The sequence below is a fragment of the Ammospiza nelsoni genome, chromosome 10, assembly GCF_027579445.1.
Source record: "Ammospiza nelsoni isolate bAmmNel1 chromosome 10, bAmmNel1.pri, whole genome shotgun sequence".
NCBI lineage: Eukaryota > Metazoa > Chordata > Aves > Passeriformes > Passerellidae > Ammospiza > Ammospiza nelsoni.
The window spans coordinates 6,950,375-6,977,822 of NC_080642.1; the positions used below are offsets into that span (position 1 = coordinate 6,950,375).

Here is a 27,448-nt window from a genome sequence, read left to right on the forward strand (position 1 = left end):
CTTCTGTTTCTCTTAAAAGAATTGCAGTACAGTAGTAATATCTGCTAATATTCCAGCAGCAGAGGGAGAGTAAAACACTGCTGGAGGTTTTCTCACACTAAAGACTCTGAGTTTAAACAGTGGGAATTTTGTGTGATGCAGAGAAGGTGAAGGTCCAAATGCTGGAGATAGATACAGGAAACAGTACTGGTTCCCTTGCAGTGTTTTACCAGATTATGCTGCTGAGCACATTTGCTTCCTGAAAGACTGCTATTTGTGACTTCAATCTAGATTTCCAGATGACCACATGTGGAGTTAAAAGCCTTCCTGAAGTGAAAGGTGAAGCTGTTTAATCCACTGAGAGCAACAGCAGTACCTCCTTCAATTTCATAGAAGACACTGCAGCCTTCTTTCAAACATTTTGCACTGTGCAAAAAAGCATTGTACAAGTGTTTGAATTGTCAGAAATCAAGGTAGGACAATTGTATTAGAAGTTTCCATGCTGAGTATTTCATACTTTCTAAGAAGCCAGACTTAAAGCAGTGGAAAAAATTCCTCATAACAGACCAAAGAGCCCATTTACCAGTGCATTTATGCAGAGAACAAACACACCTTGCATAGCTTACCTGTAACTCAGGGAAAATATTCAGGAAAATAGCTCATATGTGAGCTTCAGATGCTTTCATGTTTCTGTCTGGTTTTAATGCACATTTGTTAAACTAAACCAGGTAAATGTTACCCCTACACTTGTTACTGTCAGCTGGCACTCCATGGCTGCTCTTCACTGTTCCTAATATATCTCTCACTCTCGTAACAGCTGGCTAACACAACATTTGTTCCTGCAAACGAGAGAGATCAGATGATTTGAGTTAGGTACCAAAGCTGCTTTTTAATTCCAGATCACAAGTTTAATTAAAGTCAAATGTTGTATTAAAAACAGAAAAAGATGGGGACTCTCTGGAATGCTCAGTGGAGTTGTTTGTGGTTCCAGAACATGATTCATGTTCCACAGACACTTGACCAGTTGCTTGCAGTGCTCTTCCAGCCTACTACTGGCTCTGGGATTTCACAGCAACATCAGGGAACTTCCTTTCCAAGACCTTCCTCCTCGTCCTCTCCAGGCTTTGCTGCCTTGCCCTTTTCCGTAAGGCTTTTTCAAGTCTGAGTCTGAAACAGAGCAGTTGGTGTGGTTCATTTCCAGCCAGCCTGAGACCACTTTAATGAGCTCCCCCCAATCAGATAGAGGCTCTCAGTGATTAACAACTTCAGTATTCATTTGCTTCTGATAAGTAAAAAAGCCTGCAGAGTAATATTTTTACACTACTTCTGAATTCTACAGAAGTTCAGCCTCTGGGAGGGTTTTTGATATTCTGCACTTGAAATTACTTTTACAGTGCTGCTGCATAACCATGTACCTTAGTAACTAAGGTGGGAACAGAAAAAAAGAAACAGAGCAAGCTGTATTTTAAAAAGCCTAATTTTCAGTCTAGTAGCTGAAAACCAAAAGATTACAGCTATTTTTTTCCTTTTAAAGTGGAATAAGAACACAAACAGATCAGATGATAACTTTCAATGTCAAAATAATCTTTTTACCTGATGAAGTGATTCACATGAGGTAAGTAATAGAATCTCTTCTTTTTGTGTTTTTTGTTCAAGTGCCAAGGTATTGGCCATTCCTTGTAACTGTACCTGTTGGAGACAGATCAAAAATGATTACAGAATGTACATTTGGTCTTAATTCTAGGATTTTACCAATTTCTCTTGGTTTCAAGATAAAGTGGTCTGGGAGATGGGAGAATCTGTATATGGGTTTATTTCCAGCTCCTGCTGGCTTGGTTTGTAACTGTGTCTCCTATGTTCTGTACAGTCTATGCATTCTTCCTTGATTAGATAAGGATTTTCTGGGAGAGACCATAAGAAAAACTCACACATTAAAAAAGGTTTTCCATACCAGAAGGTGCGTCCCAGGAAATCGTGTCTCCACTCGCCAGGGACTGGCTTTTCATGGCCCGTCTGTAAAAGCCTCAAAGCAATTTCTCTTTCTCTGACAACCAAATCTATATTTTTCATAGATGTTTCTACCTGGAAATGGTAAAAAGTTTCAGGATGCACCAACAAAAAACAATGCTGAAAATTTAAAAGATCTCAAAGACAAAATTTTAAGGGAAAACAAAGGTAAAATATGCTGGAGTTTGATCATGAGTACTCTCTCAGCAGGGCCTGTGTACTAGAACAGTAAGGAAAATCTAATTTGACAGCAGGACAGATATGAAATAACTGACAGTCTGACACTTGATTAAAGACCAGCTGGGTGATGCATAAACCAGATCCAGTGCTGATGCACAAGTGTAGGAAGCTCTGAGGCAGGGGTCAGAAGGAAGCAGAAGAAGCAAACAAAAGGTTTGCTTATGGTTTGTAGTGGCCATTGGTTATTTTAGTTTTCACTGGAGTCTGGTCACAGCCCCAGCAATGCCCACTGGACACTGAGAAAATTATGACTTGAGCTGTTAGTGCATACACTAAATCAGGGGAATAATTTTTTTAAAAAAGGTCTTTAATAATTTAACAAACACTTGATCTTTCAGCAATTTTACTTAAGAGTTACAGTTTTTATGTATTATGAGAAAGGTACCTTTTCTAAGCGCTCTGGGCTTGGCATGGGCTTGCGCTGTCGTTTGGATTCCTGCTCTAGAGTTAAGAGCAAGTTCCTTTCTTTCAGCAGGACATACCTGGAGCAGAAAGCACAGAAATTCAAAAATTACTTTGGGATGGCTAAGCAGTTATTCACTTACTATCTGTCATCCCAAATCCTGCTGCCTTCATTTAATGAAACAAAAGAGGAGAATGAGGGAGACAGTTTTACTTAGTCTGGAACAAAGAGGGCTTAGGAGGGAAGAGTTTGTCTTCCACTACCTGGACAAAGCCAGATTCTTCTCACATGTACACAGGAAAAGATAAAGCAAGGAAGAAGCTGTTCACAATAATGATTAAGTTCAGCCTGAACTTAATCCAGCTTCAGAAACTTCCAAAACCAGAATAAATGCAGGCCTGAACACCCTGATGGAATGAAGTGCCCACCCCACCAGAAGGTACTGACAACCAAGAGGGGCCCACTCAAACAACCCCAGAGGGTTTGCACCAAAGCTGAGCCCTCTGAACTAGACACAGCTGTCCCACAGCCACCTGCAGAGCAGCTTCTGTGCTCTGAGCAGGACCAGGGCTGCTCCAAGCCCAAAGCTGGCTGGAGCCCGCAGAGCTCTGTGTCAGACTAAAGCTACTGCATCATGAGTTCACCAGCCACATTTTATTGATGTGCAGAGCTGCTCTGAAAGAAGAGAAGCTTCTTCACTAAAACTTACTTACCAAAGTTTGTGCAAGTCTTCACTACTCTTGCCCCTTAGCTGCTTTATATTCCATGAATCCCCTGTAAAAGATAAAAATCCACCTTAATTTAATGAAACCAAGTTCTCTTATTCTGGAAAATAAAAAATGCATCTATCAGGCTCAGCTGACACAACAGTATAAAAACCACTTTTAAAATACTACTGCTTGGACAGCCATCCTTGAGCATGTTCGGCTTTGCATTTAAAATACAATTCAAAAAGGCAATTATAAATAGTTTTTATTTGTGCTTGTAAAAGGCTGGAAATACAGAAAGCTGTCAGATGAATCTTGACACTGAACTAGTTTTCTTTCATAATACTTATATTTCATCAAAGCACATCTCTTCTGTGATACACTCTGACTTCAGAGCAAGGCAGAGGACTTACAGCAAAACATTTTGCTGCACATTTGCCATTTTCTTTCATAAACACTGAATACACACAGCAAAAATTAAGATGCACAAGTGGATGTATATACATATACATAGATAAATAAGTTTTATGTAGCTATGAATGCTCCCTATAATGCAAAAAAACCCAGGTCAGATTTCAGCTCAAAGATCGCTATCAGAAATGCTAAATATAACTCACCAGACTTTACACTTTTTTCCCCCCAGTTTCCTGGATCATCAAAAAACTCTTCCAGCCCTCTCCGAGACACAGTTGTGTGCAGGAACTTCACCTGATGGAGGGTCTCAATTTTTGGTGGGTTCTTGTGGTACAGATTGAGTGCCATCCTAAATAAAAGTTAGAAGGAAAACTATGTATGGTAGGAAAAATAATATTCTGCTAAGTGAGAATGTTTGTTTCATTCACAAAGGCACAGGTCCTACAGATAGATCACGGCATGTGGGGAAAAAGCAGAGTTTTGGTTAGTCACAAAGATGTCATCTTGGTGTTTTCTCCTCCCCCTCACCTCATCTAATTATAAATTTTCTAGACTTAGAGATAATAAGCAATTAAAAATTAAGGAATAAATCTGAGCTATGCTGAACAAGAGTACATCATAGACACACGGAACTTTTAGCATTGGAAAGAACCTCTGGAGATCAGGCAGTGCAACACCCCTGCCAAAGCAGGGTCACCTGGAGAAGGTGACACAGCAACGTCCAGGTGGGTTTGGGTGCTCCAGAGGGGGAGAATCCACGCCCTAATCCCCCGTGGCCTTCATGGCAAAAGCTATGGACACCCGGGACAGCACAAACCCACCAGCACCATGCCCGCAGGTTCCACAGGCCCAGGGAGCCGCTTGGTGCTGCCCTTACACGCGGCCATACACCGCACTGCAGCGCTCAGGCTGGGGAGCCGGACACACGGACAGCGGGACACACGGACACCCGCCTCCCGCCACAGGCTCTCCTTCCTCCCGGGAACCGCGCCCGCCCCTCCGTGCCCGAGCCCGAGTCCGCCCGGCGCGGTGCGTACCCGGGGAGTCCCGGCCGAGCCCGCGGCAGGCGGAGCGCGGCCGTGAGGCTCCGGCCCAGCGCGGCCATGGCCGCGGCCGCCGCCATCGCCCCGCGTCCTCCCACCGCGCCGGGGGCACGGGGCGGGAGCTGCCCTTTCCCAAGATGGCGCCTGCCCGGCCTCACCCGCCCTCTCCCGCGCTACATGGAGCACAGGGAAGGCTCTGCCCTTTTCCAACATGGCACCCGCGCGGCTTCACCTCTATGGCAGGGCTCACTGGGAAGGCTTTGCCCTTTCCCATGATGGCGGCCGCCGGCTTCACCCCGCGGCGGGAAGCGGCGCTGCCGGCCCCGCCCCGTGCCAGTCCCAGCCATGGCGGCCATGAGCCGGGTGCTGCGGGCGGCCGCGGCCTGGGTGGCGCGGCGGGCGGGCAGCGCCAGCACCGCCGGGATCACCGGGACCACCGGGATCACCGGGATCGGCACCCGCCTCCCCGGCACTCTCGGTACGGCCCCGGCGGGGGAGCGGCGGGGCGGGGGCGGCGGGGGCCCGGTGACCTTGCGGAGCGGGACAGAGGTGCCCTCCCGGAGGCCGCGGGAGCGCCGGGGGCTGAGCAGGTCCCCATTGCTTCCCCGTTCCTATGGAAAACTGCCGGGTTTGGGGAAAAAATGGATGGAAACGGGCGGGAGGCCGACCCTCCTGGCATTGTAATTATCCATTTCCTCGGCCCTGTGTGGTGACATTCACTGATTCACGTGTCTGTGCTTACAGGTGGGCATAGACCTGTAGTACCTGTCTGTAGTTTGAAGAAAAATAGGTTAATGCTAACAAAATACGAAATTACTTCAGGCGAACTGCACAAAACTCAGCTGCTGTTGTACACTCTTCTTTCTATTTTCCTTTCCCCACGTATGTTTGACCTTGTCCTGGCACAAGCACCAATGGAGTACAAAACCGTAATACTCTGGTTCAATTTTCAGTTCCTGTACGACACAGTGGTGACCATGGGAAGAGAATGTTTATCATCAAGGCAACAAGTTTTTATGATTCTCGATTTTTGAGCTTGTTGGTGAGTTAAAAATCAAATGTATTATTGCATTCATTGTAGCACATCACTTGCAAATGGTGTTAAGAGTGTCTAAAATACAATCTCCTGTGTTGTTTATGTGATAGCATCTAAAATGTGGCTGACACTATTTACATAAACAAGAATTTCAGGTCCTTTTTAAGAATTTTTTGGTCATAAGCTGTAAAATCAGGGCCAGATGAAGTTCAAAGACTGGCTGTATAGCAAAGGCTGTGATAGGTACTTAAATTACTGCTGCAGTAGCATTCTTATATTACCTGTCTGTGTTCATATATGCATGACCCACGAGTGCTTTTTGCTTCATCCTCCTTTTTGAAACATATCAGTTACTCTTCTGCAGGATTTGCCTTCACTTATCTACACCACTAACAACAGAGGTGAGATTTAGGAAGGCTGACCTGAGTTTGACCCCTCCAAAGTCAGGTTTTGGATAAATCCTTTTATAAGCAGCAAGAGCTGATTTTATACAACTCCCTTCTTGTGATCAGGACTCATTTCTCTGCCTTCCTCAGCTGCAGAGCCCACAATGACTGCACTGGTGTTGGATTCTTGCCTTGCTGTCAGTGCTGATTGCAGCTGGAGCCAGCCATGCCAAGATGCTGAGGGATTTCAGGGAGGTGTTGCTGTTTGCTGCTGCACAGACTGACCTCACTGGGAGATGGGAACTGACCTGAACAGCATCACTTTCGTGTGTTCTGTTCATTAATGAACTCATTGCAATCAGCAGTGTTTACACACAACATCCCTTCCCAGCCTAGAATGCAAATCTCAGAGTTATTGGCTGTTCCACTGTTTTCAGATGTTTTCAGATCTCATGTAAATTTTGTCAGGGTTCTGGGTTTCCCACACTGACTGTTTTTATCCCCTCTACAGAGATACTATTTATTCCTGACGGGAATACCAGTGGCTGTGCTCTTAACATACATCAACATCTTCGTTGGTGAGTGCTCTGTCAGGCTAAGCAAAGTACAGTCAGAGTTATTAAATGGGAATTAAGCATGATGCATAGAGAAAAAGCACTCTTCTAGGGCTCTCTCCTTGGAAGGCCATGGAATAGGCCTAACAAATACAGTGATATTATATAAGTACATAGAAATATTCCCAGTATATTTGCTTTAGTTGTTGCTTTTTAAAAAAAGTTTCTCACATTAAAAATAACAAAAAACCATTCTCTCTTCTAGCAGTTTTCCAAACACCAGTGAAGTTTAGGAACTTGCTTTAACAAGACAGCAACTCTGGGTTTTTGTCTAGCAAAGATGCCAAAATTCTGCTTGGCAATACATGTGTTAAATCTCCTGCTGTAATGATATGTAATTAATTTAATAGAGAAATCAGGAAAAGTCCATGCTTTCAGCTCCTGTACTTTAAAGGGTATTTCTGTGGACTTAATCCAAGTTGTTTCTTCTGTATACTGCTAATTTTACCCTTTTTGTTTGTAACTTAAAATCTGGGAGTAGATACTTGCAGTGTGATGTGTCTGCAAAAATTGCAAGTTCAATTTTTTCTGAATTGAGCTCACACTGAAGGATTTAGTACTCTCTGTGTGGAGTAATGACCTTTTCCTTATCTGAAAAGCAGAATATAAGGTAGCTTTGGAAAATAAGCACAGAGTTAAATATTCTTTCCCTCCTTTCCTTGTCAGGTGAAGCTGAACTTGCAGAGATTCCTGAAGGTTATGTTCCAGAGCACTGGGAATACCACAAAGTGAGTGGAACATGTGAAAGGGTGGGCATGTTATGGACAGCCTTTCTCTTGAAGATACTTTTGGGAGTAAAATGAATGGAGTATGATGATGTCTGTCAGTGTAGTAAAATTCAAATAGTGCAGTTCTAATTTTGGTAAACTTTTTTGTGGCTTTATGGAACATGTAAAAGGCTATAGGAAATCTCTTAATGACCCAAGCAGATGCAAATGCTCTGTATGCAGTAAACTGCTGAAACTGTATGCCAAGAATTTTTCTATAATATTCCTAAATAGTAAGAAAAGTCCTCTGCATTCATACCATGCAGATTTTGTCTTTATTATTTTTTTCCTACAATGTCTTAAGAACCTGGAGTTTAAAGTGACATTTCTTTCTTTTGTTTTCAAGTCCCATATCACACACACTTTTGAATCTAGAATTGAAGATTTTTTTAGTCACAAACTCAAGGTTGTATGGTTTCAATTTAACTGTATTTTCTTAAAATTAGTCCCTGGCTTCTTGCTGCAAGCACTGTTTTGTTCCTGGTAGGAAGTAATTGAATTCAGCAATATTATTGTGACTGTTTCAACTCATTTAAACTTCTGTTCCTAGTGAAATGCCCTCTATGTGGAAGCAAAATTTTGAAATGTTGCTGATTTCAGTAAGATTTGGAGTTCACTTCTGTGATTACTGTGGCAGTTTAAGGAACTTTAACAGAAAGAAAATAAATTATATCTTCATTAAATTTTAATTTTGCTACAGAACAGTCATCTGCAGGTTGTCTTGGCATTAAGGATTGCAAAAGACTTTTTAGGGTTCTGATCTCACATGTAGTTGTGCCTGTTTGTAACTTTACTGTTAGGATTTGAATGGCAGCACTCATGGTGTCCATGCCATCTTTTCAGGACTGTGGATACACAAGGTGACATTTCTGTTTGGAAATTGCTCAGACAATCTCTGCTGTTGTGTTTTCCAGCACCCCATAACCCGCTGGATAGCTCGTTATGTACTTGACCCCCCTGAGAAGAACTATGAGAAGGACATGGCCCTGCTTGCTGTGGAAGTGAGGAAATCTGAGATGAGGTATGCTCTGTAGTTGGGGGGGTTAAAATCCTCATCCATACTGGAGCTGACTCTTTGATTTTGCATGACATACTGAGCTGGATGCTGACATAAAGTGCTTTCATGTGTCCCCTGAGTGCTGCCTGCCCTGGCTGCTGCCAGAGTGGGATTCACAGGATCTGTTATTGCTGCCCTCTCAGGATTCAGGTTACCAGAACAATCCAAGGGCAGGGGGGGTCTTCAAAACACTTGGCATTTATAAAGGTGTAGCTCTGCCTTTGTCTTCCTGAATCAGCAAATGGAGCTCTTTTTGCCCTTAATAATGCTCCAATGTTCTTAGAGAAGAACCTGTGATAAAATATAATAATAATAAAATACTACTAGTATTTTTATTACTCCTTTGTGGAATGACTTGCTGAAAAAAACAAAAAACCAACCAAAATTAAAAGATATAATAGCTCATGTCTTAGCTGAACCCTTCATATTTTGGTCCTACCTATGCTTCAGCAGTATTTATAAACCATTGATGCTAAAATCATTGCTTTGTCAGAAATGCTCAATATTAACAAACTTCATGCTGAAGGTGTCTATTGCCTTTTTTTTAGGCTGCTGGAGCTGGAGGCACGCAGACTGATGAGACACCGGGGAGATGGGCCTTGGTACCATTATGAAACGCCTGACAAAAATCTTGTTGACAATTCTATGAAAGCCACACCTGATAATTAAACAATTTTCGGGCAGTGTGCAAGGTTTTCAGTGCATACTGACAAATTGTGACTGTGCTGTTGAACAGACATCCTGCTGTTTGCTGATGGAAATGAATAAACAGTGTTTGTGTTGATTCCAGTTCCTTGAAAGAAACTGTGTGGCAGTTAACTCATACAGCTGTTAAAACTGTTAATCAGTGAAAATGCTTTGTGTCAATTGCCAACAATCACTCCTTTCCTTCAGAACATATGTACATGAAACAAGTTGGTAATACTAGTTTTCATTTTGTGATTTCTAGTGTTTATAGTTTTAAGTGAAAGATACAAGGAGCTAAGGGATTTTTCTTTCTCAGTGCTTTGTGTCAGGTAATTGGTGGGAGATAAACTAAGTAGGAAAGTACCTTCACATATACCTGCCATGCATTTTCAGAACTGTGCAGCAGTTCTTCCACACCACTTCTGGCAACTCCCTAGGGAATAGAGTTCTCTCATCACCTGGCAAGCTTTTGCCACTAGAGGGATGTGTTTCCTCAGGGTCTACAGGCCATGGTACTCTACTTTAAATTTCTCAAGTGATGGAAAGTGCCTCTTACAGTTTGTGACTCTAAATTATCTGTCTGTGTTCAAAATCCTCACTTTTAAAAGGAAATAAGCCCAAACTAAACCCATATCATCTAGTGATTTGAAACTTAAAACTCTATATTTTTATATTAGGCAAGACTGCATGGACTATTTTAAGCAAAACCTGCCTTGTTTGCTATTTCCTGGCACTGCCAGACATTAGAAAGACATTGATTTTCTATCAGTGCTTTGCTTGCCCTTTCTGATAGAATCAGTCTTTCAGGTTAGATGGCTCATATGTCTTATGTCTCTCATTGTTTATAAATGCTGAGTTATTAATAAGAGAAGCCATTAAAAAAGCACAAAGTCTCCTCAGGTAAAATAAACCTGTCTGACCCTGCATTAGTGTTTTCTATCCAGCATCCAATGATGCTCACAAGTCTGATGTAATGTCTGTTTTTCAGCAAGTCTCCATGGACATCACATTCTGCCCTCAGTGTTTCACATTGTTCTCAACACTGGATTTTTCAGCAGTGAAAATCGCTGAGAACACTGTGCTACCCTGCTCATCCTCACAGCCTACTCATAGCTGGGTACAAATATTTTTCAATTTTGTTTTTGATATTTTCCTAGAACCACCTTTTGAAAATTTTAATTTTGAGGTAAAAGGTGGTTCTAGCAAAGGTCACATCACCTCCTTGGAAGTGATCAATGAGTCCTTGGATATATTGTGGATGATGGGTAGAAGGCAACTCATCTGCTCTATGCATCTTCATTTTACATGGACTGATCATTTCTTTAATGCTGTTGCTGCCAGGCATATGTAGTGTTCTTACTTACTGCTTGAAAACAGCAGCAATTTTTTTTCCCTACAAAGATCACTCTTATTTCTCTCTTCTCTGACATTATTCTTTCAAAGTGAAGAGCAGAGAGAAACACAGCAAAGGCCAAAAAAGGGCATTATAAGGTAAAGCTACTCCCCCTGAAGCCATGAAATTGGGGGCTGGCTCCTGGCACTGCCACAGGCTTTTTGGGCATCCCAGGCTGGGCATTCCCACACCGACCTCTTCTTCTGGAAGGGGGGGACATCCCAGCTGTCAGCACTGGTGGGACCTGCCAGAGCCACCTGTACCGCAGTGAGGGGCTGAGAATGAAAATACAGAGGAGATTTTTTTTTACTGTGTGGATTTTATACAAACGTATATACATACACAGATATATATATACACATATACACTTACATATATACATATATATATATACACACACATATATATATGCACACACATATATGTGTATATATATATACACATATATAGATCTATATATCTATATCTATATATAGATATATAGATATATTCATGTAGTCTTTAAAAGCTTAAAAATAAATAACAGAGCGTATAAAAAAGTGTTACCGGTGAGAGGGAAACCTTACCCGGGCTACCCGGTCACACCAGGCACCGAGCCTCCGTGCCGCCCCGCTGGGAGCGAAGGTTTTCGGGGAGACGCGGGGCCCCGGCGGCGATCCCGCCCCGCTGCCCTGCCCCTCGCCCGCCCCCGCCGGGACCCCCGAGTGCCGCCGCCGCAGCTGGTGCCGCCGCCGCTGCCATTGGATTAAAAATAGCATCTTCCCTCCCCCTGCCCTCCCTCGGGCCCGGCTCCCGCCGCCGCCCTGCCCCGGGCCCGGCTGCCCGCCGCCTCCATCGCCCGCGCAGAGCGGCTCGGCAGGGAGGGCGGGCGGCCGGGAGCGAGGGCGGGAGGGCAGCCGGGAGGGAAGGGAAGGGAAGGGAAGGGAGGGAAGGAGGATGCAGCGGGCCGCGCTCTTCCGCGGCGGCGATGCGCCGATGGCCGCCGGGGACCTGGGCGAGCTGCTCGTCCCCTACATGCCCACGATCCGGGTGCCCAAGTCAGGGGACCGGGTCTTCAAGACGGAATGTGCCTTCTCCTACGACTCGCCCGTGAGTGCAGCGATCCACCCCCGGCTGCCGCCGCGGCCCCTGCCCCTCCCCGCCGCAGCCCCTCGCACGCTCCCCGGGCCGCTGCCTCCCCTCAGGCTGCCGAGCCGCCCCCGGCCCTCCCTCCACCTGCCGCGGGCCCGAGCCCAACGCTGCTGCCGGCCCGGGGTCGCGGCGCTCCCGCACATCGTCCTTCCTGCGTTTGTTTGTTTATTTCCCTCCTTCGAGGCGCTCTGAGGTGGTTGCTTGGACACGGGGATTTTGTGGTTTTGGGGAGGCTTCGCTGCTTGCTCTGCTTGTCGGGGTCTGTCTGCTCCACCCGGAGCGCTGCTTTTGCTTTCACACCGAGCTAGTTGAAAAGGGAGAGTAATGGCCTTCTCCTTGGTTTATTTTGGCGAGCAGATGTCAATTATTTTGCTTTCCTACTGCCTCTGTGCTCGTTCTATTCAAAATTTTCAGAGAAACCTTCCAAGGTGAAGGCTCATCCTGAAAATCAGCGTGAAAGTTGCCCTGAAACACTTTCTCCCCAAGGGTTTCAGTTACATCACTGAACTTCAATGGACTTGTAGTGTTTCCCCACCAGCTTGGTTCACTTGCTGTTGGATGAATGTTTCATGTGCAGTAAACTTCCTCTGGTGTTATTTCCACCAGCATCTGCAGATTGCATGTGTTCCATGGCAGATCTGGGGCCTGACTCAGTTTTAAACTTCACTACTAATACTGGAAGCCTTCAGAAATGGGCAGTGCTTTGTAAGAAACAGGTGCTTGGAAATTAGACTTTATCAAAAGAGGTTGAAAATTTTATTAAAAGTTGCTTCTCCACAGGAAACTGATGTTTCCCAAAGGTGATTGAGCACTATATGTTGATGTTAATGTCAGTGGCACCAATCAGAAGGAAGCTCATTGCAGTACAGATTATTCATTAAAAGATACCTTTCAGGTGCATTCTTTGATTTCTTCATTCCCTTTTTTTTGATAATTCCCCCTCTTTTTGATAATTCCTCTTAATACAGAAAATCAGGCTTGATTTTAAAGGTGACTCAGTTGTCTGGTGTTCGTCATGTCTTGTTGAACAGAGGTTATTTTTACCCACACTCTTCAGATCTCAAGTGTCACCCAGCAGCCCTGACTGTACTGGGAGCTGGGCTGATTAGAACTGCCAAATCGGACTCCGCCGCAGAGGCGATAATTGCATTATATACTTAAGGAGGTTTTGGCGGGGGAAAGTCAATACACCACATTCTTTCCTTCAGATTTCTGCTTGGGTGAACACATGGTTGATGTTTTTAGTAACACTTTCAGGCTTCTTCGATATTATGGTTTATAAAAATTTCTGTTAACAGGTAAGGAGGGATGTAAAATACTACTACAGAGTAAAAACCAATCAATCACCATCCCCTGCAACAAGCCTCAACTGAACACAGAAAAAGCTGTGTTTAGCTAAACAATATGTTTGAACAAAACATAAAACATTTGAGGCAAACTTAACAGAAACTATGGATAAAAGTAGCAGAAGGAGTGGAAATCAGCATGTATGATTATTTTTTTAACTAAAACAATTTTCATACTTCTGATATTATCTGGAAGAGATTTCAGATTTAGGAAAACGTTACCCTCCAATGTAAAAACTTATTGTCTAAATTGTGTTATGGGCATTCACTGGGCAAAAGGCTTGTCAGTACCAGTGAAAATAAAAGCAGTCCCAGTTTCTGTTGTTTCCCACAGCTTTTCAGCCCATACCACTCCTCTGCTTAGCTGAGTGAAAGATTTGCCTCAGATTTTATTTTAAATTTCCATATAATCTAATAGGTACTTGGATATTGTTTGTAGGATTCTAAGGGGCATATGTAATGTGTGATTTCTTGGATAAAACACTGTAATTTACAAATTGAAATAGCAAAGCTGTGTTCTTGCAGTATTTCATTCAGAAGGAAAGTGAAAGGATACACACAGGTTGTTTCTTGGCTGAAGAGAGATGGTTATGTTTTGTAGTAGGTTGATTTTGTAACTTACTTTCTTAGGTTATCAATGTATTGCCTAAATGAGCCTCTTCCTTTTGAGATACCTTCCTCTTAAGGTGTAACACTGTTGGTCCTGTTACAATGTTCAAGAATTAAAAAAACCCAAACGATTCTTGGTTTTGTTAGCCATGCTAAAATTCCAGATTGCCTTTTTGCTGGAGGAAGTTTTTTCTCTTGTAAGAATATTTCTCAGTATTTCCTCACATCATCTCATTTTGCCACTTTAAAATATGCTCCTTGCTACAGTTTAACTTCAGCATGTCACGTCATACGTGGCCAGGCAGCAGCTCTACAGTCAAGTGTCTTTAGCTGTGTTAACTGTATATTAATCCTTTTCCTGCAGGGATTGTTGTGATCTTTAAAATACACTGAAAACCATCAGTCCTGGGAGTGTTGGGGTACAGAGTAATGTTATTATTGTAGAGAAAGATGCTGCAGCAAATTTGCAAGGACCAAGCAGAGTGGAATGGTCAAAATCAGAGCTTTTCCTGCCAGGAGGTGCCAAGGAAAATGAGGTGCTCGGAGTGAATAGCTCCCTCCTCTACTTCCAAAGCTTAATGTGGTTTTTGCAGCCCTGTTTGTCCCTCTGTCAGTTGTGTCATCTTCCCTGGGTTTGAGTAGTGCATCTTCCAGTGGATACAGGCAGCTTCACTGATTGTTCTCAAAACTGGTTGAGGTTCCTTTTCCATGAGGTGTAAATCTTCCTTGGATGAAGATCTGAGAACAATGTCACCTTTGTGCTACAGTGAGAGTCATTAGCTGGGAGACTTCAGAAGTGAGAGCTGGAAGTACAAGTGGCTGTTTAGTGTGTTTGTTCCACGTGGATTAACTGTATCGTGGTGATCTTGTCAGAAAGGTGGTATTGTTGGAAATATAAACAGATGAGAAATTAATGTATTTAGATCTGGCCTTCTTCCAGTGGAACATACTGGTGTTGGTCCCTGGAAAGTTGGCAGGAGCAGGAGGCAAATTTCTTTGCACTTAAGAAACCTAGTGACACTTTTTTAGTTTTCTTGGCTTATAAAATGAGAAAATATGCCATTTATGATTTACATTTTAATTACTTTTTGAGATTTTTTGGTGTCTTCTAGAAAAACTGTGTTTCTCTGGTGAGGGCTCCTACTCCAGTTAGCCCTTCCTTTGTACAGGAATTGAGGGAAGGCAGTTTGCCTACAAAGCACAAACCTGGCCTAATGTTGAGTATTGCTTCCTTCAGGGACTGACCCAGCAGCTGTGGGAGCCAACCACCTCCCTGCAACTTGGCTGAGAAAGTCCTGCACCACTCATTATTCAGATCTGAGGTGCAGTCATGCCTCCTGGTGACTTTTTCCACCACTCCAACATTGTGCTGTAGGTTTCCTCTCTCCTATTTTTTCCACTGTGATGTCTCTTCCTCTTTTGATGGATGAGCCTGACTTGTGTTCAGTAGAATGCAGACAATATGAAGGTTGCATTAAATAATCTTTTGTTGTACCATTATTTTTTCTAGAAGTATAATACTCAGCTTTGGAAATTCTGCCTTTTAATGTGATCTTGGTCTCAAAAACCTCTGATCATTTCATTTATCACAGAATTGTAGAGTCATAGAATATGCTGAGTTGGACAAGACCCATGAGGATCCCCAACTCCTGGCCCAGCAATCCCACTATGTCCAAGCACTTCTTCAGCTCTGTCAGGCTTGGTGCTGTGACTTCCCTGGGGAGCTGTTCCAGTGTCCAGCCACCCTCTGGATGAAAAACCTTTTCATATCCACCCCAAACCTCCCCTGAGACAGCTCCATGCCATTCTCTCCATTCCTGTCACAGTGATTGGCTGTGAGAGTGACACATCTGGGGGAGAGACAACAGCTGGAAAAGGGATACAAACTGGAGCATAAAAGTGGTTTAATGTGAGCTATGGATGCTGCATGTGGCTGTGCCCTGACACCTTCCCCACAAAGGCATTGGTGACAGCCCCAGCACAGCCCATGAGCCCGACACGGTGACAGCACCAGGCAGGCTGGCTCTGTAGAGTGCAGGACTGTGTTTGTTTGAGCAGCTGAAAGTTTGGCTTTGCTCTGCTGGAAAACCTTGCTGCTGACAACAGCTTCCTTTGTGAATCTTGCTGACTTCATTTTTGTGGCTTGGGAACTCTGTAATGGTTATGTTGGGACAATTCCCAAAGTCTGAGCTGAGCTGATGCTCTGCTGTTGGTTGTGCAGTTGAGACTGAAATCCTTGAGAGACTGCAGTGTGTAAGGGATATTGGTGATTGTGTTGCATAAAACATTCTAGAAATAAGCACCTCCTGTCTGGCAGCTCCTTTGGTCAATGTTCCTTGAGGAAAATCAGGAAGTCGCTGAGGCCCGTGTCTGTGAGGGGTAGGCTTGGATCTTGTTTCTGTTGATGGAATGAGAGCAGCAGAGAAACATGGGGACTGAACACCCCCAGACAGAGTACTCCAGATGAGGATTTTGGCCTAGCTGCTAAATGACCTCCAGTTAGTGAGGCAATCAATTGCTGGGTGGTGGGTGATCACCTGAAGAGTCAGAGCAGTGTGGTACTGCTGCTTGACAGGGACATGCCAAAGCTGTCACATGGGCAGGTGTTTTGCTGGCTGGAAGTGCACCAGGACACTCAGCTGGTTCACATCAGTTAACTCACTGCTCTTCTGAAGTTGGTGAGTGGTAACATCAGCAGAAGTTGTGCCTGCAGTGGCTCACACATGAGAAATAACTATGGTGCTTGGGAGAACAACCAGTGTGTGTGTGCATTGTGCATTTCCTTGGAGTTGATTTAAATTTGGATCTTACTAGCCCTTTCCTCTTTATGTGTCACTGACCGTCCTGTTACCCAGAGTGGTGCTGGACAGGAATATTTTGGATAGCAGAGAGACCTGAATTCTGAGGTACCCAGAGTGTCAGAAGATAAATACAGAAATGCAGATGAATGCTGGAGCTCTGCTGTGGAACCATCAGTTTTCCTCTCAGCTCTTCTCCCCAGATTTTCTGTTCTGGAAGCACAGCAGTGTTTTTGTGACCAACAGAGCTGTACAGCCAGGGTTCTGCACAAAGCAGAATCCCCACATCTCAGGTGGTGCTGCTGGGCTGCAGAACTGGGCTGGAGTTTGGCAATCAGCCCTGGTGGATCTCAGGCACCCCTGCCAGGGGCTCACACAGCCTCACCTGGATAAGCTGCCCCAAACAGTGGGGAGGGATGGGTGGAAGTTCTCTATTCCTGGTTGCAGGTTAGAAGTACTCCTGACCCAGCACTGGTTTTGCCATTGTATTTGCTCACTAGCTGTGAAGCTTTGATCCTGCCTGTGCGTGTCACTTGTCCAAGACACAGCTTTGGAACTCATAGCACTGCTCTGGAGCCCAGCTGTGATTTATAGGTGGGTGTGAGCAGTCCGTGCACCTCTTTGAGTGGAGGTTTGGGTTTGGTTTAGTGGCTGGCTGGCCCATACAGCTTTTTTCTTCCCAGGAAATGTTGTAAGTGCTGTACTGGGTTGGCCTTGTTCATGTGCCCATTCAGGAGCTACAACAGAAGTACCAGGAATCTTTGTAAAGCAATTGTGAATTTGCTTTTGGTGAAATATCCAGTGCTTTACAGTGCTTTTGTAAAGGCAGAGCAGGGGAAGGATTTCTTTTGCACTTCAAGTTAACAGTCCAATCACTGGGCCCTGTAATTTATTTCCTACTTCCACATCCTTTGTCCTTTCTTTCTCTACCCAGCCCAGCTCTTCTCTTCCCATCTCTCATCTCTCACCACTTCCAGTAGTACCTGGCTCCTCTTCACTGCTTGTGTGTATTTTGACTTCAATGTTTGCATATGTCACTGTCCTTCCTTTCCTTATTCTGCATCTCCCTCTGATTCTTTTTTTTACTGGATGCCCAATTTACCTTATGCTTTCTTTTAGTCACCATTACTTTCCTGTCACCTTTGGGTGACAAAGGGCAGTTTTCACACCACTGTTCATATCCCACATTTCTTTTGAATGTGACTAGATATATTCTTGGCCTTAGCACACATTTTTTGTGTTGGTGCCATCACCCTAGAAGTAACTACATTTACTGCAGTGGAAACTTAAAAATGAATTTTTGTTTGCTGGAGCCATCTCTTTGTCCTGTTGTGTTCAGCTGGTTGTCTGGGTTTGCTGGTGGGTTTTTTTTCTCCTTGTTTCAATGTAGGTAGTACTGGTATATGACAGAGAGACAGGCTTTCTTTTTACTCTTCATTGTAAATTATTATTTCTTGTCGAGATGAATATTAAGTGCCAAAACATCTGCTGTTCTTTTTCAGCCTGTCTTGAAATAAAATATGTGTAATTTAGTTAGACTATTGTGGGATCCAGTGCAATGTGTGTGTGTTAGGGATTTACAGGGATGGTCCTGTAACTTTTTCAAATATATTAAAGATTGGATTGGAATTATACAGGAAGACTCTTGTGACCACAGCCAGATTAATTTATGGTGATTTCTGGTGAACAGACACCCTGAGCAGAGCCTGTAGCAGTTCTGTGTGGGCATGAATTTTGTAGAGAAACACTCTAATGGAAACCATGATAGAGTACACAAAGACAGTGATCCTGTATCATAAGTGGTACCTTTTATTTTATATAAGACAGGATGGATCACCTTTTCATTCGTGGAGACTGGTGGAGACTCCAGGTGCCATTTTGCTCTCTTCTGTGATATTGTCTTAGCAAATTTTGCCATTGTTCCAGAGGATCTAATGCAAACACCTGTGCATGAGGCACTGTCCCTGAGTGTGCAACTCTTTGCCACGTTAGGAGATCACCACAGCCCTCGTGTTTGTGCAAAGTCATTGTTGTCTGAGCCGCAGCAGGAGCTGAAATTGCTAAACCCTAAATTTCCCTGAGGGATCTAAATGGTTGGTGAGGGCTGGTAATGGGATGAAAGTCATTAGTTCAGTCCTGATCAGGTTGGGGGTGTTTGGAAGCTGTTGGTGTCTGGCACCATGAGCAGTGCAGAATGAGCTGAATGTTTCCCTCTCTGAATTAAGCACCTGGCATGCTATGGGCACCTTGGCAGCCAAGAACAGGCAGAAATGCAGTGAGGAGCAATCCCTTTGCCTTCTGCTTAGAAGGTGAGAAGGCTGACCTGCTCCTGAGTGGGCAGTGATGGAGATTGACCAAGTACAAGCTTTTGCCCCAGCAGTGCCTTTAGACTGGAGTGATAAGGGAAGAGAATGTTTATACATTGCTTGATCCTGAACTTCACACTACATGTCTGCTGCATCCTCAAGCAAGAATGAGGAGGGAAAATACCCAGCTAAAAGTTCCTGGTTTTGTCTGTCAGGAGAGGTTATGCTTTTCTGGTGTAGAATAGTGTCTCCAGTACTTCAGATAAGCTGCCTTCCTCCAGCATAAACTTTCACACACATCTAAAATGATTGTCAAATGCAAAGATTTACATGCCACAGACGATGTAAAATATCATTCCTTCCAGAACTGTTTGTCTGCTCAGTGGGGTTAAATTAACCAGCACAATGTTTGTCTTAGATCACAGTCAAGTGTTTTTTGAGCACCCAACAGGGGCCTAATCCTTTACTCAGCCATCTACAAAGGTGTCTTTTTCACACAGGCTTCTGTTTTACTTTGACCTTTTGGGCTTTTGAACAGCCTGTCCCCTTCTTTCCAAGCTGTAGGAGAGAACACTCTGCCTGTGCTCTCTTGGAGAAACATCTGTTTTGTTAGTAACCACAACCAACTTACTCAGACTCTACATTTAGCTCCTATACTGAAAGTGTCAGATTGTTGTCGTAGGCTGCCTCAGAAACGGTTCAGTGGTCTCTTGGATTCCTTCCAGAAAATGAGAGAATGATCTCCAAGAAAACAAAACTTCAAACCAAGTTCCTGAGACCTAGAGTGACAACACTGTATGTTTTTATTTAGACTGAGTACCTCTAGGATCCTCTTGTAGAGGACACATCCATGACTTTCTCACAGAAAGAAGTAATGCAGAAGGATTTTGGAATGCAGGGTAGAAGAGCAGGCAGCATGTATGTGTCTAACATGATTTGCTTCTGGAGATAATGATCCTTACTTTCATATATATATTTATCATTTACTTCTGAGGCGCCTGTGAAGGAGTGTAGTTCATGTTGTTCTTTGGGGAATTTAACACAAGATGTTCTGTGCTCTGCAACACGCTCACAATAGAAGGAAGGTCACAGAGCTTCTGAAAGGCTCAATCTTTGTTCTGCACCACCTACTCAAAACAATACATGTTAGAGGGCTTGGAAAAATTGATCCAACACCAATGAGCAGATGACTGAAAGTCCTCCTGGCAGTCTGATGTAGGAGAGATCCTAGAGTGGTGCTAAAATTGAGCAAGACTCTGGTAACAGCCAGCATCAGTTTTAAGGAGAGTAAAAAGTGATGCCAGCTTACATCACTGAAATGTCAGCATTTGTGATCAGCACTAGGAGTATATATATATATATCTTCATATTCCCTTTTAATGCCCTTATCTCCAAGCTCTGTATTGCATGAATGGAGAGGTTCCCTGATCGATACTGAAGAATGCACACAAAACATTTGTCAAGTTGTGTTAGCTAGTTTTAAGGGCTGTGAGGTTGCTTGAGATCTTTTTTCTCAGACAAAATTGTTATCAATTGAAGAAGTTGTGGCAGAGTCCCTGGACCATCAACTCTGCTGTGCTTCAGGTTTGGAATGGTGTTCTTGCAATCAAAAACAAGAAATTCTGCTATTTCAAAGAAATGCTTATGCTTATTTCTATGCTTTACAAATTTCTGAGCCTATGAACCTCTGTGGGTTGAGCACTCAAGTGGAATTTTTCAAGATTAACTTCTAGAGTTCCAATTTGGACACTCACTAATCTGTAGTTACAAAGTAACTAATTTCAAAAGTTTCTATAGGCTGTGGGATATGTGTTATGATATGTGATGTGATGGAGAAGTTTCTTAGGGGACTGATGGTGTAAACACCATAATATGCTATGAAAGCCATATTTAACGTGTTTGCCTGGTAACAGAAAGGATTTGCAATTCTTGGGGGTTTTTTCTGTGAGCTGGGTCGTTCCCTGTTGTAAGTGTTTGTGCCTTTCCTTGCAGGACTCAGAAGGAGGTCTCTACGTGTGCATGAACACGTTTCTGGGATTTGGAAGGGAGCACATCGAGCGGCATTACCGCAAAACGGGACAGTGTGTGTACCTGCACCTGAAACGGCACCTGAGACAGGTGAGACCTGTGCCTTCCCAGGAGCCACCCCAGCACTGCTCCTGGCTCCTGTGCTCATCTGGGTAATGCATTTCAGACACACACCAAGTCCTGGCTGACTGAAATGCACACGTTCACATTTGGGGCTGGATATCAAATCCAGGTGCTTGGATCCCAACCAGTCCTACAGCTTCAGTTCTGGGATGAATCAAAAGCCCTAAAGAGTCAGACCTTAAAGGCAATTCCTTCCTGACTTCCACTGATGTTTTTCACTTCTAATTTCTGTATATCATGTACATATTGTCTGCATGTTATGTGCACATTTTACATAGCTAAATATTTTCTGAAACCTGCCTTTCAAGTGTACAATTACTGTAATAATTGAATTACTGGATTTGGCTCAGATTTGGCTGGAAGCTGCTGATTTCTATTTTTCATATGAGGCTTCATCTCAGGGTGAAAGGACTCCTTTTCATCCTAAGATTCCTGTGCAGTTAAACCTTGAGCAGGTCTGGGATCTTAAGCTTAGCTTAAATGAATGCTGGATTCTAGAGACACACACTGGCCCTCATTTAGCCTTTCCCCACACATGGGTGTGCACATACAGCCTCATGTTCACTGCTCTTCCATACCATCACTGCATATCAGCAGTCACTTATAGCCTGTGCTGTATAACCTCTGCTTGTCTGTGGTTTGTCTGGCATCTTTAAAAGGTTCTTAATTACTTCTGACCTGAGCTATAAGGAAGGCACTGGGTTTGCTTATAGCTCATTCTCCCATATGCTCTGTCTCTGTTGGCAAGTTGGAGGGCTTAAAAGAGCTGCTTGGAGTGGGTTAGAATCCTTGTTTCTCACTCTCCAGCAGTGCTTCCCCTGGCTGATGAAGGCCTTGAGTTTCATAAAGTGCCCTGACCACTTACCTTATTGCCAGTAGAGGAATGTTCATATTTTCCCAGAATTACAGTGAGGTGGATTGCATATCTTCCAAGATGAGATGGTAAATGATGTTTGTTATACTTTAGAATTGCCTTTCCTTCTAAGGGCAATACCAACATTTTCCTTCACTCTGTTAACTGAGTTTTTGCAGAGCCTACTCTGGTTTCAGCAGTGGTTCTTCTGACTGAATTTAACACTCCTGAAAGATGCTATCTAGAGACAGGTGGGCAAAAATCCTGTCAGCTTTCCTTGTACATAACATTCTTCCATAAGTTCAGGTAAACTGGGGTTAAAATGAGAACTCAAAAATTCTTTTCCTGGTAAAGATTAGGCTGAAGAACGCCAAAATGGAGAAACAAATATCCCTACTGTTGTTTGGTGTTGCAAATCCCTGTGATTGAAGAAGTTCAGTGGTTCCTGTTTTTCTCTGGGTGAATCATGATGCAGCAGAGGGGCTGGCTCTGTGCTGGAAGGTGGCAGCACACTGGTTCTCTGGGTCATGTGGCAGGAAACAGGGTTTGGCTACACAGTGCAGGTGAATATTGCATAATCTAATAGGGCTCATAGCCAGGATTCCTCATATATTAGCTGTGGATTTCTTTTTTTTTGCCATGACTGTTTGCTTCTTAAGTGCCATCCATGTTTTCCTTTGAGCAATGTGAAACATCAAGTGTTTAATGAAGTGTCTGGCACATGCTACATTGTGGTTTTGGTTTTGGAAGCCAAGCTTTTAATGGTGTAGGATACAGTAAAGCCAAAGGCATTGGATGTGCTATCTTAAGATTCTTATAGTGAGGCTGCTATTCCTGCCTGTGGTTCCCTTGGCATCATCCTTGCAGAATGCACTGCATTGCTGCAGAAATCCCAGGTTGCTTCCCAAGATGTTTGGAATAAATGTCATTTGTGTGTCTTGTCACAATTCAATTAGAAAATAAGGGTCACATCTTCAGCCTGCTGGCTCAAGTGGAGCTGGAGCATCTGCCCATGGCAGCTCAGCACCAGAGGCCTCTGCTGAATCATCAGAGATGGGCACAAGTTATGGAGCACCCCTGGTAAATTTCTTAGCTAAGTAAAGCAAATTGATTTTTATTTTTCCTTTTCCACAGTATTACATTCATCAGGATTTTTAAATCAGCCTCTTTGTAGTGCATGACTTTATTCAACTGCCTGGCTGCTGTTCATTTCCAGGCAGAGCTTCAGCTTGGTGCTGTAGTGATACCTCAGCCCTGTTGAAAACCCTGGGCAGAGAAGCACAAAGATTTCCTGCAGGGAGAGGTTTCTGGATGCTATCCAGGGATGATGGTGTTACAAAAAGTGAGACACAGCAGAACAGGCTGCACTGTCACCTTGTCCAAGGAGCATCACAAATAGAATTTAGTATCACTGCTGATGCCTCATGTCACTCCCATTTGTTGGGTGTGTCACATCTGTTAGAAAAAAATAAAGGGTTTGTGAATGGAGAATGTTTTCAGTGATTTCTGACAAGGTACGAAAAAGACTGTCAGGTTGTGGGTGTTTTAGGAGTATTGAGCAGCTTTGATTCTGATGTATTTTTACTTGGAAAAATCAAGCTGAAATAATTGTCAGCCTGAGTTAAATATAAGCACTCCATGTGAATTCTTTCTCTTTGCAATCTCTAGTCTTCATAACTTTCACAATATCACACTTGGTGACGTCAGAATTCAACTGGAGTTTCCTAGTATTGGAAAAAACATTTTTTGTTTTTAGTTCTGCAAATATAATCCTTGGAGAATGTGTAATTTATTCATAATGTATTTGCAATTGGGTTATGTTGTTTCTTGCTGCTGCTTTTTAAAAAAGATTTAAAATACATTTAAAATAGATTCCTGGCTACTTCCTTTCCACTTGTTAAATTCCAGTAGCATTAAAGAAAGAAATATTCTGCATGCTTTTTCCAGTTCATTGAGGAATTTTTATTTTAATTTGAACTGCTGGAGTTGCAAGCCTGACTTTTCCCTAGGGCTTTTCTATGTGGATAATGGATTGTGTTCTTAAATGCAGCCAAGGGGTGTTTGTCAGCATCTGCTCTTTCTAAGAATGGAAAATTTTCCTATGATGTATAAGACCCCACTGATGATTAAAGTAGTTTGCTGAGGCCAAAGCTTTAGTTTACATGGTGAAGGGAACCACCCAAAATATGTGACCCTTTTGCCTGTGAAGGGGCAGAGGCAAGCATGAACTTTCCCTGTGGGCTGACAGGTTCTTGGCTGCTTTCTCTCCACCTGTTGTATCCCAATATTATTATTAACAAAAAAAAAAAAAAAGTTGCCTAACAACCTTGCCAGTTACACTAACATTACACACTACATCATGCATCGTGTTGGCACCAAGTAGCCACAGAGGCTTTTTTGATTTAATTTGATTTAATGGTGCTGTTTAATAAACAGCTTAAGGAATGAGTGCACTGGCTTTGACATTTCCTCAGTTACTTGTGTTTTCCCTTGTAGTCTGAGGTTTTCTGAACTGGAAAAGTAATGAAACTTAAACTCATTTGGAAGTTACTGTTTTCTGCAATGGTGCTTAAATTAAAAAATACAGTCAAATCTCCCAGTAAGCAATTGCTTGAGTGTTGTCGAATTTCCTCCATACTTTCTAATATTTAGAAAACGTGGTGGTAATTTGGATTAATGGAAGCAGGTGTAGATCCTGATGGAAAAGGCATTTTTTTTCTGGATAGAAGAAAATTAACCTAACTAACAGATCAAAGCAAAGTGGTCCTACTGGAATCAGTTGTGAAGGATTGAATCCTTTATGCAGATAATCACCTTTTCTTCTCTCTAACTCAGCTTTAGTCACTAAGAAATACTGTTGGGGATCTAGTGGAGAGAGGTTTGAGAGGTGCTGGGTGTCTCTGCCTTGGTGACAGAAGAGCTGCCACCCCTGGTGGCTGTGGGACACCTTCTGATCAATGCCAGCAAGCCAAGAGTGAAGGACTCAGGTGGAGGCTCCCTCTCCATGGGGTGCTGGGCACTGATGAGTGCCAGAGTCAGAGGAGAGCAAAGAGCATTTACAGCCCTGCTCACCAAGGGCTGGGGCTTGATGGGAGGGGTTGATGCAGATTTACTCTTCTCTCATTGATGGATTTTTAATTGTTTCTTTCTCTCTTTCCAGAAGGTACCAGGAGCATCTGGAGGAGCTTTACCAAAAAGGAGGAATGCTAAGCTATTTTTGGGTATTGTGAGCAGCTGCTTTCACACAGTCCTTTTCTGACCCTGTCTGCGTGTGGACTTGGGTTCTGCCCACCATTGTGTCTGGCTCTGGGGCTCCTTTTGGGTTTTCATTTCCTGCTGTTTGTTTTGGTTTTCTTGTTAACTTCTGGTTCTAGATTTTAAAGGTTTTCCAGGCAAATAAGTAATTCTTAACTGTTTTGGCACATAATGAAAGATGTGTTTATATATACATGAAACATTTTAATGTAAAATAGATCCCTGGCTACTCTGAAACAGCCTAGGCTTTGAAAGGCACTTTTTAGCTAATTCTGTCAATTCTCTCTCTCAGGAATTTCCAAAAAGCACTCTTTTATTAGAATGTTGGCCCATACTTAATGTTTAGATTTATTAGGGCCTCAGTGTGGCTCTGTCCTGCTCAGCAGCTGGTCATAGGAAGGGTTGTTACCATTTTTAACTTGTTACACAGGTAAATGTTCTTCAGTGATGTTGTGGTCTCTCCTGTAAAGAACACAACTGCACATACACCATGAGCATCTCTAATTCTGTTATGTCCACAGTTCTATTCCCTTGCTTCATGGAAAGCAGTTTTCTTACCATGCCCATATCATCCAAAATCCATTTATTCAGATTACCCAGAAAACCTGAGGGACTCATAAATATGGATGAGGAGAATGTGATCAAAAGCCTGGATTCTCTCTTCTCCCACAGCTTGTGGTGTTTCTCCAATTCATCTATTATTTATTGTCTCTGTATTAATAGTGAATTTTTCTTCAGGTAACAAAAAGGTGAAATGTTTTCTTTACAATTGCCAGCTCTTATGGTTAAAGAGAAACAATAGAGTGACCTTCTGCTGGAATTGCTTTGATCTATGAAATGTGTCCCTAAGAGTTCTTTGCAGGTTATGATTGATTAAATTGTTGTTGTTAATGTAAATAAGTCTTGCAAGGAGGGCTGACAAAGAAAAAAGACTGAACATGAGTCATAAGAAAGTTAAACTTGTAGGAAGAGACTCTTACATCACAGATGCTGCTCTAAATGCCATTTACTGCCAGTTTACATTGAAAATCATGATTTTCACTGGATGCTTATAGAATAATTCGTTCAGAAACAAAGCTGCAGTGCAGCAGTGGTTGCACAGTGTTAGTTAGCAATGTGAGTGTAAATACAAAGTACAAAAGCACATTGAAATTTTGTTCTTGCTCATCTTCTGCATACACCTGAAGGTTCCTGTCACCGAGGTGTGCCAGCACAAAGGGTACCAGCAGAGGGTCTGTGATGTGCCACATTGAAATCCTCAAATTCCACCCTTCTGCATGAGCATTTTGTTCCCTCTGAGCAGGTCCTGAGCAGCAGTTCCAAGGGAGCTCCTGAGGGCAGTGCAGTTTCACTGGGGTGGGTTTAGGACATGGATCTATCACTGTTTCATCTAGCACTTCTGGAATCTAATGCACTTTTGAAAATGTATCTCATCTGGTCTGTTGTTCACGGCAGCCTTCATTGCAGCCCCTGCTGGCTGGGAGTGAACTGGTGTCAGGTCTGCTCTGTTCCTGGAGACAGTACTTCCATGCTTCCAAATGCATTGTGGCCACTTCTTTGGATCAGCAGATGTTGCTGGTTTTGGCCATGCTTAAAGCAAAGAACAAAGAATTGTTCCTGTCCTTGTTCACAGCTGGGGAAACAAAAGCACAGAGAGGTAGCTGATTTGATCATTTCACATGTGACAGCAGCAGAGGTGGTTAGCAAAATTTGGTGTCTTATCTCTTAATCCAACACATTTTTCATTGGTTCAGAACTGCTGATCTCATCTAAAGAGGTTGTTTTAATTCTGCCTTTCTCCTTGTGACCTTGGGCACTGTCACAGAATGGTTGGGGTTGGAAGGGACCTCTGGAGATCATCAAGTCCAATCCCCTGCTGGAGCAGGTTCATGTAGAACAGGATGCACACAATCCTATCCAGGCATATTTTATTATCTCCAGAGAAGGACACCCCATGAGCTCTCCTGGCAGTCTGTTCCAGTGCTCTGCCATCCTCAAAGTAAGGAAGATTTTTTTCATATTTAGATGTAACTTCCCATATTTTAGTGCCTTGTCCTGTCACTGGGCACTGCTGGAGAGAATCCAGCTCCATCTTCTTGACAGCTGCCCTGAAGATGTTCTCTGCCCTGATAACATCCCCTCTCAGTCTCTTTTCCAGGCTGAACAGGCCCAGCTTGTCCCCTTTAGAGAGATTCTTCAGTCCTCTAATTATCTTTGTAGCCCCCCACTGGACCCTCTGCATTCCCTGTCTGCCTTGGGCTGGGGA

General features: G+C 43.3%; 3 protein-coding genes across 4 annotated transcripts in view; 2 read left to right on the forward strand and 1 right to left on the reverse strand.

The window, feature by feature from the left end:
- Nucleotides 1-865: 865 nt before the first annotated feature.
- MRPL47 (mitochondrial ribosomal protein L47) lies at nt 866-5,023 on the reverse strand. The gene is made up of 7 exons (XM_059479374.1): nt 4,788-5,023; nt 3,954-4,099; nt 3,343-3,403; nt 2,612-2,708; nt 1,931-2,061; nt 1,573-1,668; nt 866-1,146 (listed from the first exon to the last, which is right to left on the reverse strand). Exons 1-7 carry the CDS (start codon nt 4,871-4,873, stop codon nt 1,029-1,031), a joined length of 735 nt encoding a protein of 244 aa, XP_059335357.1. The 5' UTR covers nt 4,874-5,023; the 3' UTR covers nt 866-1,028.
- A 93-nt stretch (nt 5,024-5,116) lies between these two features.
- On the forward strand, nt 5,117-9,457 carry NDUFB5 (NADH:ubiquinone oxidoreductase subunit B5). Its single transcript, XM_059479289.1, has 6 exons — nt 5,117-5,271; nt 5,747-5,835; nt 6,727-6,793; nt 7,496-7,557; nt 8,511-8,617; nt 9,202-9,457. Exons 1-6 carry the CDS (start codon nt 5,139-5,141, stop codon nt 9,320-9,322), a joined length of 579 nt encoding a protein of 192 aa, XP_059335272.1. The 5' UTR covers nt 5,117-5,138; the 3' UTR covers nt 9,323-9,457.
- A 2,192-nt stretch (nt 9,458-11,649) lies between these two features.
- The window catches only part of USP13 (ubiquitin specific peptidase 13), a 50,204-nt gene continuing 34,405 nt past the window's right edge, over nt 11,650-27,448 (forward strand). For both annotated transcript variants that reach the window (XM_059478956.1, XM_059478957.1), the window contains exons 1-3: nt 11,650-11,822; nt 20,916-21,041; nt 25,088-25,148. In XM_059478956.1, coding sequence (XP_059334939.1) covers nt 11,670-11,822; nt 20,916-21,041; nt 25,088-25,148 — 340 coding nt within the window. In that variant the 5' untranslated portion in view covers nt 11,650-11,669. The remainder of the gene's footprint in view (nt 11,823-20,915; nt 21,042-25,087; nt 25,149-27,448) is intronic.

Excerpts from the sequence above, each read along its gene's own strand:
- NDUFB5 (XM_059479289.1), top strand. The coding sequence starts at position 5,139 with ATGGCGGCCATGAGCCGGGTGCTGCGGGCGGCCGCGGCCTGGGTGGCG. Across the intron at positions 5,272-5,746 it reads CCGCCTCCCCGGCACTCTCG|TTCCTGTACGACACAGTGGT; the intron begins GTACGGCCCCGG and ends TTCAATTTTCAG. Across the intron at positions 5,836-6,726 it reads CTCGATTTTTGAGCTTGTTG|AGATACTATTTATTCCTGAC; the intron begins GTGAGTTAAAAA and ends TCCCCTCTACAG.
- MRPL47 (XM_059479374.1), bottom strand. The coding sequence starts at position 4,873 with ATGGCGGCGGCCGCGGCCATGGCCGCGCTGGGCCGGAGCCTCACGGCC. Across the intron at positions 1,669-1,930 it reads TTCCTGGGACGCACCTTCTG|GTACAGTTACAAGGAATGGC; the intron begins GTATGGAAAACC and ends TGTCTCCAACAG. Across the intron at positions 1,147-1,572 it reads CATGTGAATCACTTCATCAG|ACTCAGACTTGAAAAAGCCT; the intron begins GTAAAAAGATTA and ends GCTCTGTTTCAG.